The 21074-nt window shown below is 39.9% G+C and overlaps 2 protein-coding genes across 2 annotated transcripts; one reads left to right on the top strand and one right to left on the bottom strand.

Moving 5' to 3' along the window:
- Positions 1-3428: 3428 nt before the first annotated feature.
- si:dkey-171c9.3 lies at positions 3429-9118 on the bottom strand. Its single transcript, XM_039822735.1, has 2 exons — positions 9072-9118; positions 3429-4526 (listed from the first exon to the last, which is right to left on the bottom strand). Exon 2 carries the CDS (start codon positions 4518-4520, stop codon positions 3663-3665), a length of 858 nt encoding a protein of 285 aa, XP_039678669.1. The 5' UTR covers positions 4521-4526; positions 9072-9118; the 3' UTR covers positions 3429-3662.
- A 2112-nt stretch (positions 9119-11230) lies between these two features.
- On the top strand, positions 11231-20122 carry ccnb3 (cyclin B3). The gene is made up of 12 exons (XM_039822736.1): positions 11231-11449; positions 11680-11818; positions 12058-12141; positions 14001-14057; positions 16198-16310; positions 16427-16742; positions 16965-17054; positions 17326-17463; positions 17608-17763; positions 17955-18104; positions 19162-19292; positions 19410-20122. The coding sequence occupies exons 2-12, from the start codon at positions 11735-11737 to the stop codon at positions 19477-19479; spliced, it is 1389 nt and encodes a 462-aa protein (XP_039678670.1). The 5' UTR covers positions 11231-11449; positions 11680-11734; the 3' UTR covers positions 19480-20122.
- Positions 20123-21074: the final 952 nt, after the last annotated feature.

Here is a 21074-nt window from a genome sequence, read left to right as displayed (position 1 = left end):
AGAAAAAGTCTTAGATCTTTGAGTTCAGCTCATAAAAAATGGGGACAAAAACAAAAGTGTTGCGTTTATAATTTTGTTGAGTGTATTAGAGAAGAGTCGATAGCCATGCTAGCAGGTCTGTGAGGTTTTGCGCCAAATGCTAACATCAGCATGCTAAATGCTCACAATGACAATACTGACATGCTGATATTAGGCAGGTTATATTACTATGTTCATCATCTTAGGCCCAGTTCAGACTGACTTAAGCTCTGCATGAAAAATCATTAGAATGAGACCAGAACAGTGGCGCAGTCGGGGTGCCGGTACCAAAAATGTGGAATCCAAGCAAAGGACCAGTCCTGGTGGATTACTTTGTAACGTGACTGCCATATTGCTACTGTTTAGCTTGTGATTCTCGCAACAAAAGATCAAATATTTGCCAACGTGATAGGTTTCCAGAGTTGTAAAATCCTGTCTCTGATTATAAATCCCTGTGCAGTGTTTTGTGGTGAAGCCTTTAAAAATTCACGGATCTTCACTGGACTCCTTGGATCGTATTAATTAGTATTATTAGCACTAAACCCAAAATACATCTGAAGCTGATTAGTTTTGCACGTAATTAGTTATAAACCAAAGCATTGAACAAGTAAAAATTCCTTTTCCTGCTTCCACGTTAGCTACATGATTGCTGGAGATAAACCAGACACTATATAGTATTAAGTTGCTGTGAGCTCAAGCCTACATGCACTTCTAAACAGAGGCAGAACATAACGTAGTCTCGGAGGTTATTCCTTCACAGCGCTGTGCAATGCGAGAAAATCTCAGAGCTGAACCGGGCAGACACAGCACTTTTCATCAGACTCATTAAGGTAATTAAGTCTACTGCTAACTTACAACACTAATAACATTATTATTAATAACATACTTCACTGTTAACCGTCAAGCCACTAAACCTGTACGGAAAACAACACCTCTGCTTAAGTGTTAACTTCGTTAATGATCATACGACTAAACCTGTTTGAGTCGTGACTCACTCGGATCTTTCACCCGTGTCTTTAAATCAACCCATGAGTCACGAGTCTCTAGTATCATTAACTCGGATCAGTTGAGTCCTACTACAATTCAATCTAAAATGATCACAGCGCCACACACAAACCTCTTGCAACATTAGCTACTACTAGTCCTAGCCATCTTAGCTGCCAAAAGCTTTATAACTTACAATTTCGTAGGCAACCACAACTCCACAAGTCAACTCAAGCGACTGAGTGAGCAGAGACAGTCCAAGATTAGGAACTTCCCCCATAGCCGGAAACATTGCAAGCTCGCAGACCATGGGACTCATGAGTCATGAGCTCTTGAGTCCTCCAGTCAGTCAGTCGCGCCGATCAGCCCGGCTACGTTGTCATGAGTGGATCTGTGGAGCGAGTGAAGTCTCTCCTCGAGTCAGGGTGAAAAGCAAATCCACAACAAAAGCCATTCTTTCACTTGTGAAATAACATGCTTATAGGTTATAGGTTTGGTGTATGCAGTATATGTAGCATATCAAAATTAGGTCGATCGATTTAAAAAAATAATTATAATTTATTCACTGCGGGCATTTCTCCATTCCTGTTTCCATGTCTACATTGAAAGCCTATATACTGCTTAGGCTACACTAAGTTAAGACAATAAATAAACAGTCTGGCTCAAAATGCTTTCTTTCCCGTGACTAGGACTGAGTTTCCTTGGCGATTTAGTAATACTAACTCAAGTGACTCGCGCAACCTGGTTCAGTTTAGTGAGTGACTCAGAATAACCTGAATCCTTAAAAGGAATTGAGTTTGCCAGGCCTACATATGACACGAGGACAGGGTTTTTTTTTTTTTTTTTTTTTTTTTTTCGTTTTTTTTCTCTCTCTCTCTCTCTCTCTCTTTTTTCTCTCTCTCTCTCTCTCTCTCTCTCTGCCCACACACACACACACACACACACACAAACACACACACACAAACACACACACACACAAACTGTCCGGTTCTGGTGATTGATTAATGCAGACAGGCGCTGATTAGCTCTCATAACGGGCCAGGTGGGTAGCACACTGCATCCACATTTTCATTGTGATATTTTGTGATTACATTCTGACTCTGCAACATTCTCTGTCAGGTAAATATAGTAGTACAATGTCTTCCTCTGATGCAGACGTAGCCTACACTGTAAGTCAGTAGTAGGCTGCAGTGGAGTTGCATATTAAGTGGTTTGGGGTCCTTCTGTAAATAATTTTGGGGTACAATTTGGTTTTGAAGAATTTTACAAGCAGCAATACCACAGGCCAAGCAATCGGCCCTTTCCAAACAGGCACATTTTCAACGGGCACTGTACTAGTTTAATAAAAGAAGAAACCTTTGGAAAGAAAAACAAGGGTTTTCTTTTATTCTTCTGCAGGATCACATCACTGTTTAATTTAAGTACTGTGGCTCCCTCTTCTCTCGGTTCGGACTTAAGTGAGTATGAACATTTGTTTAATTTGAGCCAGACTTCTCAAATGCCACTATTCAGTTCAGTCCAGGGGATGAATGAATCACTGAATCATATAATCATATAAAGTTTTATAGTCAATAACCAAATAACGTCCAGGATTGCACTTGATTATAAACAGCATAGGGCACTATTTACTTGTGGTGGGATACAAACTCATCAGACATTGACGATGCAATTTCATCCTTTGCCAGAGTTGCGTTCAAAAAAGTTATCTCTTGATGGTGATATTTAAAAAAATAAGTAAAGGGCATTAGGTTTCAGTCCATGAGTGAAAAGACAAGTGCAATTACATTTGTAATATTAAAAAAAAGAAGTCTTTATTCTCATTCATCATTTAAAAACTAAATTGAGTGGCCGGTTAGCTCAGTTGGTAGAGCAGGCACACATATGTAGAGGTATAGTCTTCCACCTCTCTCTCCCCTTTCATGTCTGAGCTGTCCTATCCAGGCAGAAATGCCCCCCCAAAAAGCATCTTAAAAAAACCAAAAACTTCAAGACAAACAAATCAAGTTATTAACAATGTACAAAGCCAAATAAAGCCTCAACAATCTGACATGCCTTTTTATAGAAAAATAACTTTGGTTCCCAAATGGAAAACTGATTTAATTCCACCTCACTGACCTCATGCACATGCTGAAGCTACTCAGGAGCATTGCTCCTGTGATGCCATCTACAGGACATTTATGTTTATTGCAGTTGAATCTCAATTGTTGAGTCACAATTTCTTTTAGAACCATTAGTTTTCCTGCCAATGCACTTTTCCTCCATCTTGGCCTAAAACTATTACCTTAGGTTCATCATCCAGCATCTAAAATACACAGCTTCCAGGATCGACATCATTTCCAGTGCCAGATTTTGTTTTTCACTTTGAGTCAAACATCTTTTTGTTGGATTAATGGTCAGTTGCAATAAACATTAACACTTCATCTGGATGAGCTTGAACTGAACTTTATTGAGCAATACACTGTCAAAAAAAATATCTACTTCAGACCATTATGGAACAATATTATTGCAGTAAACCATACTTAACAAAAATGCAGTGGCAGTCAGCATGGAGGTAACATGTAGGTGGATATCTGTGTGTGTGCGTGCGTGCGTGCGTGCGTGTGTGTCTACATGCCAGTAATCACAAATATGATCCCATTAACCACATTAAGATACCAATACTAGACAAGCATTTTAGCTTCATCAAGGGAGGAGGAGATGATGGTTTCAGCCAGTTGGTGGGCGAGTAGGTGAAGATCGCTATCGGCTATCGGCTCTCTGTTTTTATCACTCAAGACCCAGCCAATAATGTCACATGAAAGAGCCTCTGCAAAAGCCTCCAGCTTGGCTCCATGGTGAGGTCCTACTTCAAAAGAGTCTCTTGCCATATCATCTGACAGCGAGTGCATCAGATGCTCCATTAACTCCACCTGGGAGTCGTTGACCGCTCCGTCCATGTCGTCCTCTTTGTCCTTTGGGGTTGGCGGAGGAGGTGAAGGCAGGAAAACCTTCGCCAAGCCTCCTTTTAGCTTCCTTGCGAAACTGTGTCTGCTCCTCTCAAGCTCAGGGAGCAGAGGCGTGGTTGGAGGGGCGTCGGGGTAGTCAAGGGATCCCATGACGGGGAGCCCTGACTGGGACAGCGGTGGGTAACAGGGCTGGGTGTCTTTGGACGTCTGGATTTCTTTGCCTGGATCCATATCTGTGGATCTTTCGCTGTCAGATTCATTTATAAAAGCTGACTTTGTACTCTGGGAACCGTCGTGATCCACGACGCTGTGACCTCCACACACTTCCCTCAGAGCAACGTCAACCACTGCTGAGGCTAACTCTTCAGCTAACGTCTCCTGGTTCTGATAAAATCTGGACGCCCGGCAGTCCACCTCAGCCGCCACCATTTCCATTTGGCTTATAAATGACTGGATTATGTTCTCGGCCATATTTTGGGCAAACTCCTCAAGAACCCCAATGTTTAGGTGGCTTCTCTTGAGGCCTTCTGGAGTGGGCTCTGACACCCTTGGATCTGCACTCGCTGCTTGCATCAGATCCTGTGAGGATAAAAGCAATAATCTTAGTAAAAGTGAAGGAAATATTGCCTTTCCTGGATCCTCTTTACAAGATTATGGTGAAGGCCAGTACAAGGCACATGCCCAGAACAGAGTCCAAAGATGGTATTAGTTCTATTTTGTTTTTCTATTCGAATATTGCTTGCCAATATGTTCTGGCTTTGTCCTAAAATACACAATTATTGGAGGTCTATTTTCCAGACTTTATCAGATGTTGTCGGAAAGATGATAGATCCAGATCCTTTAATTGGTATATGTGGTGTCTTTGGAGATGGAAGTCCTCTCATGGGAGCTAACGGTACAGTGGCAGCCTTTATAATGTTATTAGCATGAAGATTGGTTCTCCTTAACTGGAAAAATCCACAGCCTCCCTGTTATATTGTCTGGTTAAGAGATATAATGCAGCACTTGAAACTGGAAAAATTAAGATTAATACTGCGAGGCTCTGCCTTTAAATTTGAGAAAATATGGCGTCCCTTCATAGTCTATGCTGAATCTAAGTTTTAAATCTCCTCTATTAGTCCCTATTCATTGTCATTATAAGTTTATTCAGATATTTATTTATTTATTTTTTTACACTGCATCAATTAATCCTGTCATTGAACTGGTAAGCAACTATTATTTGTATTATTTTTTTATTGATTATAATTTATTTATTAATGTATGCACATGTATGTGTATATTCATCTATTTTGTGATTTTTTTTTTTCATTATTATAATTTTTTGTCTTTCTTGTTTTTCCACCTTAAAAAAAGGGGGGGAAATGGTTATTTGCTTTGTACTGATCTGTAAAACTTATGTGTTCTGAAAACCAATAAACACAATAAAAAAAAAGAATATTGCTTGCCAACGTGTTCAGTTAAAGCCAGGGAGGACATATCTTTGCCCTAAATGGTGTAGCATTTATCTTTTAGTCTCTGTTCTACAAATATTCCTACATTCCTCGCCTGTCTCAGCGAGAGAAGAAATTGATAAGCTGCAAATTGAAAGAGTGATAAACTACGAATATAAGAAACAGCAAAAGAGAAAGTAATCCAGACTGGTGTAGAAATAGAGGAAGAAAACACAGGCCCAGACAGAACAAAAAGTCCCCTTCTGAAGCCTCAGATGGAAAGTAAGATTAAGGCCTCCACCACAGCCTGTCACCATATGAGCTGTCAGCCAGCCAGGATGTGACAAGCAGGAAGGGCTGCTGTCCAAAGCAGGAACCTGACATTTTCTCTAAACTCTGTTTGTATCGGCATCTTTAGTTAATGGAGATAGAGTTGTGTTGGATAATTGTATCTTCCAGTTGAGAAAACAGAAATGGAGCAAAGCAAATGTTACATGAAATGTGTTCTGTTGTTCATCTCTGAAAACATCTGTATCCATTTCAACGCAATGCAGAAAAAAAAGCTTTGGACAGATGCACAACTGTTGGGAAGGGTTTTGTTTCACTAAACTTGATTCAGCCAACAGGAGTGTTGGTACTCCCATCCAGTGAAACACTGACCCTACAAGTGTGTTAGTGCAAACATTTATTCTTATTAATATGAAACTTAAACTATCATTGCTCTCGAGAGCATTGATTCACAAAGCTGTGTTGTATGTTTTTCTTTCTTTTACTACTGTTTTATTCTTATGAATAAAGCCTTGACTGACTATTTTGCGCTATGAGTTTTTGACAGTTTTCCAAATTAGTTAGTTTATTAATAGTTGAAATTTTAGGAAACACACTTATTCGCTTTAATGCTAAGTGTAAGATGAGAAGATTGATACCGCTCTTGTATCCGAATGGTCAATAGCTCAGAGTGCACCAGTTAGCTTAGCACAAAGAATGGAAATCAGGGGAAACAGCTAGCCCTAAAAAACTAGCACCTCTAAAACTCTCTTATTAACACGTTATATCGTGCTTATTTAAGTCGCACAAAAACTAAAGAGTAAAAACGACCAGATGTGGTTTTAAAGGGATTATGTGCCAGACTATTTCTTGGCTGTACAGACATGAGGTATTGATTATTTTAAACTTTTTTTCCATGAAATATCGCTGTTTTTAACTGTGTGTTATAAACAGACTGCAAAGTTAAATAATATTTTACACGGCAAAACAGACTGGTCGGCAGAGCCTACTGGTTCAACACATTTTCACTCCCCTCGCATAAAATACTGAGGCTTGGTCAGGTGCCTTTGGCATTGTTATTGATGCTAAAAGTCTCCTTTAGCGTCATATCTAAATGCACTTTATCTAAAAGCGCTTAGTCAGGACTAATGGCGTCACTTTTGACGCAGTAAGGTTAAGGAAAAGCTTGTGGGTGGGTCTATAAAATGTATGTTTCTGTGACACGCGGGACAAGAACGGGACAGTTGGGTTTAGGTAAAGAAGAATGGAACAGTTGGGTTTAGGTAAAGAAGAACGGGACAGTTGGGTTTAGGTAAAGAAGAACGGGACAAGAACGGGACAGTTGGATTTAGGTAAAGAAGAACGGGACAGTTGGGTTTAGGTAAAGAAGAACGGAACAGTTGGGTTTAGGTAAAGAAGAACGGGACAGTTGGGTTTAGGTAAAGAAGAACGGAACAGTTGGGTTTAGGTAAAGAAGAACGGAACAGTTGGATTTAGGTAAAGAAGAACGGAATAGTTGGGTTTAGGAAAAGTAGAAAGCAACAGTTGGGTTTAGGAAATGTGTTTGACCCATCCACCACCCCGACCAGCCACCCTATGCGGAATTTCGGGCTTTCATACTACTTACTACCATTGTCGCTCTTAATACTACATCATCTTCGAGCGACGCGTAGCTGCTGCTTTTCCCGGTGCGTTCTACACACTGAAACTGGAATTATCCCTCTTTTTTATTTAATAGGAAACAAAATGCATATGGAACAATGGATATTTTATTGATATATTGACCACCGGACTGGAAATGTCCTTGGTTTTCATTTCAGAAATCTTTTCAGATTCAGATACAAGAAAGTAGGAATATTTATATTAAATAAAAATATTTATTTACATGTTTGAGATAATTAGGTTGTAGTAAAGTAAAATAGTTTTATTTATTGCATTTTCACTTTAACATTTAGCTAGCTAGCTGTAGCATTTGCAGAAAATGGCTATTGTAATAGACGTTAGCACTTGCTAACAACATTTCTATTGTTGACCCTTTTGTCTTAAAGGTTGCTCAAGTTGCGAAACTTTGTCTAGCTAGTGGACAAACATGTTAATGTCATCAAATATGTTTACTGTGTTTACTATGTTACTGAAAATATGTATTTTCCCTCTTTTTAACCTTACCTAGCTAACGTAACATTATAGCACAGTTGCTATTTAGGTTGTATTTTAAGTTTTCTGATGAGACAGATGTGAAACTGAACTTAATACCCTTAACAACTTCCTCATTTTCTTCTTTGGGTCTACTACAACTACTGTATTACTACTATTACTACTTTAGAAGGACTTTGATGAATCTGCTCATGAATCAATTGATTTATTTGATGTAAATTTTCCAAAAATGATACTCAAATCCGGTTCAAAGCAGTTTTCTGAACATACTCCATGTGGTAACTGTCTTTTCCAAACGCACACATACTTTGTCATATCTCTATAAGCTCCTTCTTTATGAAGCCAATGCGAATAACGCTCTGAGCGACACCAGTGGTAACTTTACCAAACCATTGTAGTCTCTTGGTGTGCGTGTTAAGAACTTCAAATGATGTGTCACAGTATTATCCTGCTATTACTCACTTAGTGGACCACAGCCTGTGATGAATATGGACAGAGCTCAGAGAGAAGGACAAGATTGAGAATGAAGAACAGATGTGAAACAAATTACAGCTAAAACAAAGAATGTTTTCTCTTGGCAGTCTGACTTGGACTCTAGTAGACAAACTATTGTTTATGAAATGAGGATGCTACTTTAATTTGTGTTACACAACCCTGTGTAAACAAAGTCTGTTGGTTATGATGGTACTTACACACCTAAACTCTCTTCTATCCAGACAAAGTTTCTACATGCTCACAATTACCAGCACAAAGACCATTCAGTGCCTTGCAAAATATTGTTGGAAATGCAATGACTCAGGTGACCTTGTATTAAAAAGGATTTAATAATAATGAAATAGATATATCCTTCTGCAAGGGAACTCTTTGGGGGTTTCAGAATTCATTTTTGCTGATAAATTCCTGAAAATAGTTTCACAGTGTATCATCTTTTGTTTTCAATATTTCAATTGAACCTTTGTTAGCTCAAGAAAAACTAGACAGATAAGACCAGAGATTAAGCACTACAAAATAAGCTCTACAAAATAGATACAAATTTTAATTCTCCATGACCAAAAAGAGGGAAATAGACTTGCTTCATCTTATAAAACTTTGAGATTTATGAAGTATGGCAGCTGAAAAAGGCAACTGTGGATTTACTGTGATACCTGGCAAGACGCAGTAGGAATCTTAAGAGGCTGGATGAAGCCAAAAGTTACGTAAATGAACTACAAAATGAGAAAACAAGATAAAGGAAACATCAGGCGGCTTATAGACTGTCTGTAAACCAACTTACCAGTTGGTAACGGGGGCGATGGTTCGCAGTTTGATGTCTCTGGTGCAAATGAGTTTACAAGGAAATGATTTGACGGATGAGTTAACAAGTTTCACCCACTTCCTGTGTGTGTGTGTGCGTGTGTGTGTGTTTTGAGAGAGAAGTAGTGTTTGTGTGTGATTTGCAGCAGTCTACCTCATTGACAACATGAACAAATGACAAATGCATACACATTATGTAAGCCTGCATTGGGTTTATAACAATGTATTCAATTATTATTTTTTGTTCTTGAGGTCAAAATGATGAAAAGATGGTTCACAAGAGGAAGAAGAGGATAGAGATAAATGGCCGAGGAGGAGGAGATGATACGGATAAGGTAAAATTTTTTGTTACTTTTGTGGTTTTACTGCAGTTTGTTGAACAACAGCCAGACAACACCAGAAACTGATCGTGTGTGTGTGTAATTTTCTGTGACGCATTAGGTCCATGATACCCTTCATTTAGTGTCCAAACCCCACCCAATGCAGATTTCTTAGCAGCTTCAACTAAATAATAATACAACTTTTCCCTTGCAGCTCTGATGGAGACGTAAGCAATCTGGACATGAACTGCACTCACGAGAAAGCATTTTTGTGTTGGATGAGGACATCTGGGAGGGGAGATGAAATAAAGCAGTGCTATGAGATGATTTCTCTCTGTAGACTTCATTAGACGCCACATTGCAACTCATGAACTGCAGGCCTTGAAGATGAGTTATTAAGAGTGAATGTTTCTGGGCCATAGGACTTTTTGTTGAGCCTGTTCGTTTTGTGCTGGAAGTGAAACAATAACCATGGGGTGTTTGTCCATTTTGGAGTTTAATGAGACTTGATAGTGCATTTAAAGGGCGTATTCAGAATTGACATTTGGCATTAATAGTGCTCTTCTGGTCGGTAGAGGATTAAAATGAATCAATCTACGATGTATTTTGTTCTCTTAACAAGACACGTTAGGCCTCTATCCCCATTATTCAGACAGAGATCAATCTTACAAACTTCTGGCAGCTGGATCCCGAAAATGCCCTCTGGGTGCACAAATGTGCTATGAACCTCTATTATCCAACTGTTGCTGCAGTAACTCTGGGTTGTTCAGCCCCATAGGCCCTCTGTGTGCTGTTTCTGCTCCATTTCAGGAAATACAATCTGTGTGTCAGTGAGCTTATTGCTCAACATCATCATTTAAATAGATTCTAAGGGTCAGGTCAGTCTTGTGTGGCTGCCTAAAGGGAAATCATTACATGCCAGACCTGCATTACACAAGCAAATAAAAAACAACTACACAATTTAAGAGAGAAATACACCCTCTGACTCCAATGTATTGGAATTCTGCATTGTGAGGGTTGTGAATGCAGGTAAAAAACATAATAGCAAATTAACAAATGTCATAAACAAGTTACATAAAAATCATAGTAACAGCAATGAAGTCAAGTAAAATCATGTAATCTTGTAAAAAATTGCTTTGACAAATACCTCAACTTCTTTACTACTAACTAAAATCTGTTGTGGTTCTATATTGATCACATTAATATTTTGACAGAAATGCAGCCTGTGTGTGCACAATCTGCAGATCTTATAGTTTTTTTGTACATAATTTAAGATAAGCTGGACATCAGTCCATGCATAGTACAATTAATATTACAGTGGGCCTATACAGTTTGGGATGTATAGTGAATTGAAATATGCATAAATGGTCTAATAAAGTTAGAAAAATATGTAAGCATGCATATAAATATAGAGTATGAATGAAAAGAACGTGTTTGTGTTTAATCCATTGACATATATAAAAGGTTTAATCACGTGCACTATGTACATCTCGGTCGGTGCCGGTAGTGAGGAAAACATCATTAAAAAATCCCTACCGTTTAATAAACTGCTATTGGTTGTTAGGCTGTTTGAAAATTCTACATGCTCCTCCTCCAGGGTTCGTTGGATCGAGGTGGGCGGGTGTTAAAACACCTTAAATTAGTTTAGATCTTTCTTGACTTTCTTAATTAAATAACAAAACAACACTATAACATAATAACGTTCTCGTATGTAATCAGTTATTTTTTAACGCTACTGCTTTGATAATCAATATTTGCACCGGGCGGAGCGGGCGGAGCCGTTACTATGAAACCAACGCCAGCTGGCAACGGCATCCGTAGCGAGTTCCTGATTGGTCCACCCGACTCAAATCTCAGCCAATGAGAAAGGTGCGCAGTAGATTTGGATCCGCAGCTGAAGCACTTTTGTTTGAGCTGAGCTCTCGTCTAAGAAACAACACGACAAACCTGGACTATTTACAACAGTTAAATGCACTGCAGGCGTTTCTCGTTCCTAAACTAAGCGACCGAATCAAACGAGTAGGAATTGTAAAACACGGTAAGACAAAAAAATACATTCTAGCTTTATATTTTGAATGCAGAACCGGTTCACGTGTGGAAACCCCACCTCGCTGACACAATGATGCGCTCTTCAGCTAACTTAACGTTTCTCTGTTGTAACGTTGCATCTTTTATTTTATCTGTATCTAGCTAACACCGTTAACGTAAGCCTTGAAGCCACAGGACGTTTTTAAAACCGACCCGCCATTTCTTTGTGTTTAACATTAGCAGATCAAAGTGCAGCCGCTGCAGAGTTTGTTTGCAGAGGATAAAGGAGCCAGCCATGCCCTTCACTAGGGGAAAGAAGCCCGCTCTCGCCGCTGGGAGCAAGATACCCAAGCTTAATGCAACAACGAGTGAGAACCAGGTAAAAGATGCACTCCATGGTTGTTTGAATAACCAGCTTGGTTGCAGAGGAGAGGCTCTAAACAAAGCAGTCAGAGCAGCAGCTGCTCCTTGAAGTTGCCTGACGCCCAGAGGTCAACCTTTTAAAAGGATTAACGTAAACGTTAAGTCAATGAAACTTGTGGTAAAATGCAAACAACGTATTTTATTTTTGCAATCTGTGCATACATGTGATACGTGTGTTCTCCTGTTATGTTGCAGGAGGAAGGCCCACAGGTGAAGAGGTCCTCCTCCCCTCCTCATGGAGCCCCGAAGAAGAGGACTGCTTTTATCGACATCACTAATGTGAGTCTTGTCCTAGAGGTTTGTGGTTTCGGTAGAGTGAACAGCATCCAAATTCAGGGTCCATGCTTAAAAACATATTGGGTGAAGCAGTTGGCGTTAAGGTTGTTGTAGGGCTGGGCGAAATGGGAGGGAATCGAATATAACGATATTTTTGACCAAATACCTCGATAACGATATTGTGACGATATGTTGGGTTGACTATTGGTGCTTTCACAAAATATTTACACAATGAGATTTGTGAAAAATAATCATCAGTAATGTGGATATAATGACTAAGTGGGTAAAGGGGAAATAATAGAACTGCAACAACAGTCTGGAAAGTTAAGAAAATGACTGTAATGCAGCCTATAAAACTAGGAAAAGACAACACTTATGTTATGATATAACAAAATCCAAAATCTTAAGACTGTATCTCTCATATAATATGTGAGTAGAAGTGAAATGGTTCCATCTATGACCATATTGTCAGTATTAGCTGATAGTAATATCCCTCCCTGCATGATTATTATAGTGCCATGTTCTCTGACTTTATGAAAATGTTTTCTAAGTGGTAATGTTTTACATAAAACGTGTTTGATTTGGTCTGAATGATCACTGAGCCTAGTTAAACAAAGTGTGGCTTAGGAAGGACAAAAACGATCATAAAATTAGCTTCCTGGCTACTCTTTGTTTTTAGGACTTTTGATGACCTCAATGTTTTCATATTGATTGTGGTTTTGGGTTACTTTTAGTAGAGCTATTCAACAGCTGGCTATAAAGACAATCACCGTAACTTTGTCTCCTCTGATTGCATCGTTGTGTAACCCCACCGTGCATCAGTGGAGACACTTTTGCATTTGTTCGTACCAAAGCCACGGCGATGCACAGAAAATTTGACTCGTGATCGTGACATTGTCAACTAAAATTGCTGGAACATGTGTACGTTATGGTGCATGGGTAGAAAAGGTCCTTTGGTTAACATTTGTTAGGTGTTGTGATACAACTTAGTTTCACCCGAGTGTCCCTTTTTTTTTTTTTTTTTTTTTTTTTTTATACTAACACATGTGCCTTGATAATGACACACATGGTGTTCCAAAACAACATTTATGAAATATTTTGTGTGTGCGTTTTAAAGCTTTAGTGCGTAACTTTTTTTAAATTCACGTCTGTTACATTCAAGCCGTTGCCAAATGAGTTGCTCCAAAGCTAATTAAGACTATCAGCTCCACACAACTCTCTCTGTATTTCTCAGTGTGGCTGTGTTTATAAAATGGTGTCGTCTGGTGACTTTCACGAGCAGAAACTCAAGTGAAGATAATGACCTTTTGAAGAGTCCATCGTGTTTTTTTTAATTTTTTATCCTCCGTGTCCTCCTTGGCTATTAGCGGCTGCGTGGGGGCGCGTGCACAATTACAGAAGGCTTGTGTCATGTGGATGCAACAACAGCGTTGTTGTCATTACTTAGAATTCCTCATGGGGGCGACAGAAACTACGCACTAAAGCTATAAAACCAATTTTACCAGCAAATATTTGTCATATTTCAGAGGTCTTTGTCTCTTAAACACACAAAGTAGCAGGAAGGACAATATGTTGCAGTCCTGTGACACTCCAGGTTTTGACTGTTAGACAGAGGACCTGGTACGTACTTTTAAATAAAAATGTAGCTTTCAGATCCACCAGCATGGTGCCGGGTTCTGTAGCATCTAATTCTGACAAATGTGCCCTCCACATAAACCTCCCCTGGTTTGATTTATCAAGATCTGGGAGTGAGAATGACAGGCCATGTTTCACCCGCTGTTGTCTGAAAGCTGAATGAGTTATGGATGATATCCCGCCGTGTGTGTGTTTTTGTTTTAACTGCTCGCCCCTGTTGACGACAGGCTGTCGGTCAGTGTCTGTCAGAGTGTCGGCCCAACAGCGATGGCAGCTTCAGGACAGTACGTCTCCAACACTTTGGTGGTGGTCACCATGTGGGGCAGGGCGAGAAGCACGGTGTCAAACCTGGGTCTACATTTAACACATCAGGAGTACCAGTGTGTCGAATGTATGCAGTGTGCTGCATGGAATTTCAAATACACTACCGGTCAAAAGTTTGGGATCACATAGAAATTTCCACTCCATTATAGACAGAATACATTAAATTATGCACTTACATAATTGCAAAAGAGTTCTCCAATGTTTTCTCAGTTAGCCTCTTAAAATGAAATCCGATTAGTAAACAGAATGTGCCTTTTGGAACATTGGATGAATGGTTGCTGACAATGGGCAATGTAGATATTGCATTAAGTATCAGCCACTTTCTATAACAGTCGAGAACCCTTTTGGAATTATGTAAGCACATAATGTAATCTGAAAACTGCTGCCCTGGTTAAAAAAACAATGCAACTGATCTCAGCTGGTATTCTGTCTGTAATGGAGTGGAATGGAAATTTCTAAGTGACTCCAAACTTTTGAGCGGTAGTGTGTGTGTGGAGTCTTGTGGCCTTGAGTCATTTAATCACATAACCTGTCACCCTCCACCAATATAGGTGAAGATTTAAGATAACAGCTGAAATGCTGTTTACATATAGAAATTACTTACTCATCAAAACCCAAAGTCAAACCATTACTTTACATCCATGAGGTTGTTTAATGTGTCGGCAGATTAACTTGTTGAATATCCCAATAACGATGTTACTTTCCATACATTTATTTCAGATATTAATGTGTACCCAGTTCGGCTGCTTTCCGTATTCTGCTAAAAGCGACAGATTGCTTGTTGAATTTAAAACAAATGAAAGGAAGTCATATCCAAATGTCTTTTTTATTGAACAAATTGACCATGGAATATAAAAGGCACCGCCATAAAAAATGGCAGTTAGATTTTAAAGTGCAGTTTTCTACTGATATTTTCTTTCAACTAACACAAAAAAAATCTCAGATTGTCTGTCGCAATATGTTGCAGCTTTTTCACGATGTGTTTATTGCGGCAGTTGATGTTGTAATGTATACTCGAAAATAGCACTGAGGAAGTGAGAAATTTAATTAAACTGTATTTTAACCATTGACTTTGACAATGACACACAAACTGTAGTGTGAGTGACACACTGCATCCCTGGGTTGTGGTGTGAAGGTGTAGCTGGGTTCTCCACTGTTGTGTGAATCGATGCACACTGCTGCCTCACCTGGGTGTGAAATGAGCACCGTGTTTGTTTGCCGTCTAGTTGGCTTCACAGCAGCAGTTTTGGCGACTGTGAGGTGAACAGGGCGGTGAGAGTTGGCCATGTGTTTACTTAAATTGGCGTATTGCAGCTCTTACACACGATAATTGGTAAATTAAGATTTTTCTTTTTCTTTTTTTTCTGTCAGTTAAACGCGTTTTTTTTTTAAAATTTTTTATTTTTATCACGAGATTAACGTTCTTTTTGGCCAAGCAAATTTTGTCGTTTTTTTCACATGCTGTTGCAACAACTAGTAACATTAGAAAAACTACAAGACCACACCGGATCTAGCTAGACCGGAAACAAAACAGGCACGCCGCACACACTTGTTTGGTTCTTCGGAGTCGGCCAAAGAGTAGTAGGCTAACGTTACGTTTTGAGTGGATGAGAAATGGATGCCAGTAAGATTCTGAATGGAAAGTTTACTTTTAAAAAGTTGCCAAATGGTTCCATTGACAAGACCAAAGTGATCTGTGTGTTTTGTCGTTGTGAATGGAGCAGCACGTCCAGTCTGAAATACCACTTGATGGCCAAACACACAGCTGATGCGAATTCTCCGCCCCCTCTTCAAAGCCAGGCGACAAAAGCACAAAGCAACCGATCCACTTTTCCATGTTGATAAGAGCATTAAAATGAGAAATAATGGGACAAAAAGAAATCAACGGACATTTAGAATAGATAAAAATGTGCGATTTAATTGTGAGTTAACTATGACATTAATGCCATTTAAATATTTTAATTGTTTGACAGCACTAATATTTTTTTAAAACATCGCCAGCTTATCACCTCTCACTGTAAACTACTTATTGGGCAATACAAAATTTGTGAACAAGGGGGTGATTCAAAAATCCTAATGCCACTTTGACTGTGTTCACAGGCTCATAAGGTTCAGATCAGCCTTCCAGGGAGGAAGAAGGAAGCGGGCAAGAAGCAGGTGAAGAAAACGAGCGCCCCCTCGGTGTCGGCGAAGAATCATGCCAACCTGACAAAGTAATGCAGCCATTGTTGTCGTCTGTTTACTTTGCCTCGATTTTCAATTCCTGCTCTTTCTCCGGTAGTCCTCTCCTTGGCGGTAGATTTAATTGGCAGCCTCTCTCCCTCTGCAGGTCTTTGTCGGTGAGCTCAGACGGCTCGCCCAATGAGAAAGAAAAGGCCGATTCAGAGGAGGGGAATGAAGAGGAGGTGCAGAAGGCTGTAGCGGCTCCAGTAGAAGAGCTGGTTGCTGCTGCGCACCCTGCTGCCCGGGAAGTGCCAGCACACCTTCAGAAACAACCAGTAAGGGAAATTCAAAAGGAGCTTCTGACCTGTACAAATGTTGTAGAAAGGTTTGTCGTTTCCTCCTTTACCTTACTTCTCCTCACCTTTCGCCCAGAGCACTCTTGCGATCGAGGAGTTTTCCACTTCGCACTCAACTCTGAGGAAGTGTACATGTGTCGAAAAACTCAAAATGGCAATCGCTAACTACTTCTAACAGAGAGGTGAGCCAAACCAAAACACTATTACCAAATTCCAGAAGGATTTGGGACATTTTTACTAGGATTTGCAGTCACTGTTCCCCCGGTGTGACCAAAAAAGCCTGTTTTAGTGCAAAGGTCATCTTTCTCTTTTAATCTCATCTCTCTTCTGGTTTATCTATTGCAGGAGAAGTTTGTCCTCTGTAACTACATGCCCCAGCAGCCCAGCCTCAACCCAGAGATGAGGGCAATCCTGATCGACTGGCTGGTGGAAGTGCAGGCGAGTTTTCCCGGTAGCCTGTTGTGAATAAGAGATATTTCAAGGGTGTAAAATGAGTGATAATCCCATTTGTAAAATCATTGCCAATTTAAACTAAGGGGTTCAAACATACATTTTGAGGCACGTATAAACAATAATCTACTAAACTGAAACTAAATTACAGCAATACAAAGTTGTCTCTGTGTTGCTGACGTGCCAGCTACAGTTAATGCCGTAATGCTTCTCCAGTTTTGCAGCACGTTGACTGGATTCTGTTTACGTGCTCGTTTAGGAGAACTTTGAGCTGTACCACGAGACCCTGTACCTGGCCGTAAAGATGGCAGACCACTACCTCTCCAAGACTCCGGTCCACAGGGAGCTGCTGCAGCTCGTCGGCTCCACCGCCATGCTCATTGCCTCCAAGTTTGAGGTAAAAATGGACAGCATGCAGTTCAGATATGATAATAGTTTGAGGACATTAACTAATGACAAACAAGCTTTTCCCCAGATTTTAGTCCCCGCCCCCCCCGTCCTCCGACACCTGTTTGATGTTTTATTTTTGTCGATCCTGCAGGAGCGCAGTCCGCCTTGTGTCGATGACTTTCTTTATATTTGCGACGATGCGTACAAGAGGGAGGAGATCATCTCCATGGAGGCCAGCATCCTGCAGGCGCTGTCCTTCGACATCAACATCCCCATCCCCTATCGGTTCCTCAGACGCTATGCCAAGGTGTGTGTGTGTGTATTCCCTTGCATGACTGTGAAGTGGACAGTTTACTTGATGGCCCTTTTTGGCTCTTGCTAAAACCTAACGGCGCCTTTTTTAAAGCCACAGTGAGCCCTTCTTGCTCCTCACGATCGCTTGGCTTCTGCCCGTGTCCATCATCCCTCGCCTGAGCGTTTGTTGTGCTGTCTCTGCAGTGTGTGAATGCCGGCATGGACACGCTGACCCTGGCCCGGTACTACTGCGAGATGAGTCTCATGGAGATGGAGCTGGTGTCCGAGAGAGGCTCGCTGCTCGCCTCAGCCTGCCTGCTGATGGCGCTCGTCACCAAAGACCTGGGAGGATGGGTAGGCTCTCCGTCAACACTTCTTTACACTGTCGCTTTGTTTTGGCCTCCGCTTTGTAGCGCCCTGTCATGATGTTTTCTGCTGAAGTTGATTTGGTATTGTTGGGAGTAGTTCTAAAACCGTGCCAAAAGGCTCGTAAAGACGGAGATGGTTTTTATTTTAAAATGAAAACGTCGTGGTGTGGATGTAGCCTTAGATCCTGTGACTGTAAGATAAATAGTTCCTTACGCTTCTCCAGCGGTTAAGGTGCAACAGCTTTTGACCTGGATGAATTTTTAGTCCTGCATGACGAGAACGAACTGCAGCTCTGTCTAGAGAGAACAATCCTCCATCAATTTAAATGCAAATAGTTTTTCTATGTAAATGTGAGTTATCATTGCAGCAGTAAGTGCAAGGGGCAGCGAGTAATTTCACTTTGTTCCTGGGTTGATTCCAGAATCGGCTCCCAGTTTAGAAATGATCATGTTTATGTTCTATTGAAAACGACAGAGACTGAGTAATGAAAGCCAAGCGATGGATTTGTGATTTATATTTTCGTAGCTTTTAATAGAGCCCGACCGATATATCGGCGGGCCGATGGCATTTTTCAAACTATCTGTATCGGCATTTATAATGGCCGATAAATTAATATTGAAAAAAATATATAAAAATGGACGAAACACCCTTCAACCATGTTCTGAGTTTGTCACCAAAGCTTTCAACCCCCCCCTTCCCCCCCCTTTTTTTTTTTTTTTTTTTTTTTTTTTTTTTTTTTTTTTTTTTTTTTTTTTTTTTATACCAGAGGATTTTATTAAAACTTTAATATATTTTGATGTTTTTCTGTTCTCTCTGACAATAAAACAAACAAGTTTATTTTTAAACTGCATTATCATTATTTTAGTGAGGACTCATAAATGACTACCAATAACTAATGTTAGGGAAATTGGATTTAAAAGTGTGTGTGTCTGTCTGTCTGTCGGATTTTTAAATCGCCAAATATTTGTATCGATATCGGTCGGGCTCTACCTTTTTTAAGTATTCAACATTTCTGTATACAAATGTCTGCCTTGTGCTGCAGCGTCCCATCCTGCAGTTCCACTCGGGCTATCAGACGTCAGACTTGGCACCTGTTGTCCGAAAACTCTACGAGATGCTTTTAGCTCCTCCAGACGATAAACTACGAGCCGTCAGGAACAAATACTCGCACAAGTAAGTTTAAAGACCTATAAACCCAACCCATTTATAATGAAGTGGGTAATGTTGATGAAATGCATAAGCAGCTAAATATTTTGAAACGGAATATTAATCAATTCTTTTATCTTTCAGAGTGTTTTTTGAAGTTGCTTCCCTGCCATTGGTCAACGTTGACATTTTGGACAAGGCGTTATCTCAGTGAGATGTCGCCCCTCCCTCCCTCCCCCCAAAAAAAAATATCTTGCCAGTATAAATTGAGTGAGAATACTTTTAAAAAAGAAAGAAAAAAGAATTCCCTCAAACCTGTATATAATGTGTTAATATGTTTAATATTTATACATGTAGTCTAGCCAGTCTTTTATGTAATATTGGAAATAAATCTTTAATTCCAGTTTGTGATGGAAAAGAGTTTTAATGTGGGCATGTGTTAAGTTCTGCCAGTTTATTATGTTAAGGTTTTTAATAATGGCATTTCAGTGTTGCATTTGGGTACACTGTTTGGCATTCATTTTATAACATTTTGATGAGAAGAAAAAAACGAGAGAAAAATTCATTAGTAATTTGTAAGCTCCGTCTCCCCATCATTTTAAGATGACTGGGTAGTGAAATTTAGTAAATTGCTTACTTTTTACTGATGAATTATGCACCGGCCCTCAAGTTTTTATCAGTTTTTATAAATTGTTGAAGTTAGCAGGTGTGCGTGTGTATTTCCATACGTTGTACAGTGTTTATCATGTTAATATCACTATGCTAATTATTTGTATAAAAGACGACCAAATGATGCTGTGCTATTTTTAAATGGCTGACATGCGTACTCTTAAAATAAAGACGTTTCTCTTTTTTTATGTTTGATAAAATGGCTGTTCATCATTTGGATTATAGGAATCTTTATTCTATTTGAATGTGTCCATGTCTTGATGTAGGAGCATCTCTCTAACCGGATATGTGCAGGATGTGATTGTGTTGTTCGGCCACTAGACGGCAGTAATGCACCGCGTTCCTCCAGGCTCAGACCCTTCTCTGCATGCTGCTGCTGCTGCTGCTTCTCAGAGCCCAAATTGATCAAATCATCAGATCAGTTTCTCTTGAAACTCATTAGATTATTATACTGAAGCCATGTTGGACTACTGTTGATTCTATTACCTAATACAGGGGCTCCCAAAGTTTCAGCTCGAGACCCTCAAGCTCAAGAGAATCCTGGTAGAGAAGGGGAGGGTGTTAACAGCCCCCGTACACAGCATCTGAGCTGAACAGACCAGTGTAGCAAGAAACAACACTTTTGTATTTTAATTAGGAAAAGGAATTCACATATAGCATTGTTATGCATTTTACTCTGCCGATTGGTGACCCATTTTGGGGAAAGAGTGCCATAATATAACCACGTCTTGCTGTTGGCAAGGTCTGTTTTGAAGGGTCAGTCTTAACCTTTTGACACAGTAGTTGGACATAAAATTGTTAACTTAAGGACCACTTTCTAGATTTGTAGTGTAATATAAAACAAGTGGACACGGAGTTAAGAATAACACCCCCACTCTCCACCTTGCCCCTCCTCCTCCTCCCTCAATAGCTACAGACACAAAAATGGCACATACTAAGGAAAGCTCATTGTGGGACTGGCTCTAGTGGCTGTAATTCTGCACAAAGGCTGATTCTGAATTGGGAAAAAACAAAACACAAAAAAAAGGACCACCAAGGTCTATATAAAAGAGACTTCAGATACAGTATTAGAGGACCACCAAGGCCTATATAAAAGAGACTTCAGATACAGTATTAGAGGACCACCAAGGTCTATATAAA

The sequence above is a fragment of the Perca fluviatilis genome, chromosome 14 (genome assembly GCF_010015445.1).
Source record: "Perca fluviatilis chromosome 14, GENO_Pfluv_1.0, whole genome shotgun sequence".
NCBI classification, from domain to species: domain Eukaryota; kingdom Metazoa; phylum Chordata; class Actinopteri; order Perciformes; family Percidae; genus Perca; species Perca fluviatilis.
Note: the sequence above shows the minus strand (reverse complement) of the source record. Positions and strands in the feature narration are given on the sequence as shown.